The 538-nt window shown below is 50.6% G+C and overlaps 1 protein-coding gene across 1 annotated transcript; it reads left to right on the top strand.

Moving 5' to 3' along the window:
• Positions 1-187: 187 nt before the first annotated feature.
• On the top strand, positions 188-529 carry H310_11766 (hypothetical protein; the record flags this gene model as incomplete). The annotated part of the gene is made up of 1 exon (XM_008878531.1): positions 188-529. A coding segment is annotated over one exon (342 nt), but the record flags the coding sequence as incomplete, so codon positions are not given.
• Positions 530-538: the final 9 nt, after the last annotated feature.

Raw genomic sequence — 538 nt, 5'->3', positions numbered from 1 at the left:
TGATGGCAAACGCTATTGGCTAGACCAAATCACTGGCAGATAGCCTCTGCTTTTCTCTACATTTAGCACTCTTCAGCTTCAGTTTAGCATGCCTGAAACCAACGCAATGGAAAAAAGACACGTGTTATCACCAGCCGAAAAGTGGCTCGTAGTTAAGTGTCATCAATACTTCGTGGAACACAAGGCAATGAACCTTCCTGGAAAGCACGCCCGCGTTCGAGACAGCGTGTCAAAGTGCCTCGGATTCGCGAAGTCTACAGTGAGCAATGTCGTTGCCGATTGGAACCAAAACCACGACCGCTCGTTCACGCCCAAGTCCACCACACGGGGACACCGTCCTCGGTCATCCGTTGAGCACCTTGCAACTGAAATTCGGCAAATTATTCAAGAATCCAACGCTGCCTGTTTGCCGATCTCGGCAAAAGCCCTGTCCACTGAGCTGGCCGAACGTGAAGGCGTTATCATTCCAGTACGAACCATGCGGAGAGCGCTTCGTCGAATGGGCTTTTCGTTTCAAAAGGGCCAAACAAGGTACTTC

This window comes from Aphanomyces invadans (assembly GCF_000520115.1).
Source record: "Aphanomyces invadans strain NJM9701 unplaced genomic scaffold supercont1.34, whole genome shotgun sequence".
Classification (NCBI taxonomy): Eukaryota; Oomycota; class Saprolegniomycetes; order Saprolegniales; family Verrucalvaceae; genus Aphanomyces; species Aphanomyces invadans.
The sequence above is the reverse complement of the archived record's forward strand: the minus strand, read 5'-3'. Positions and strand labels throughout refer to the sequence as shown.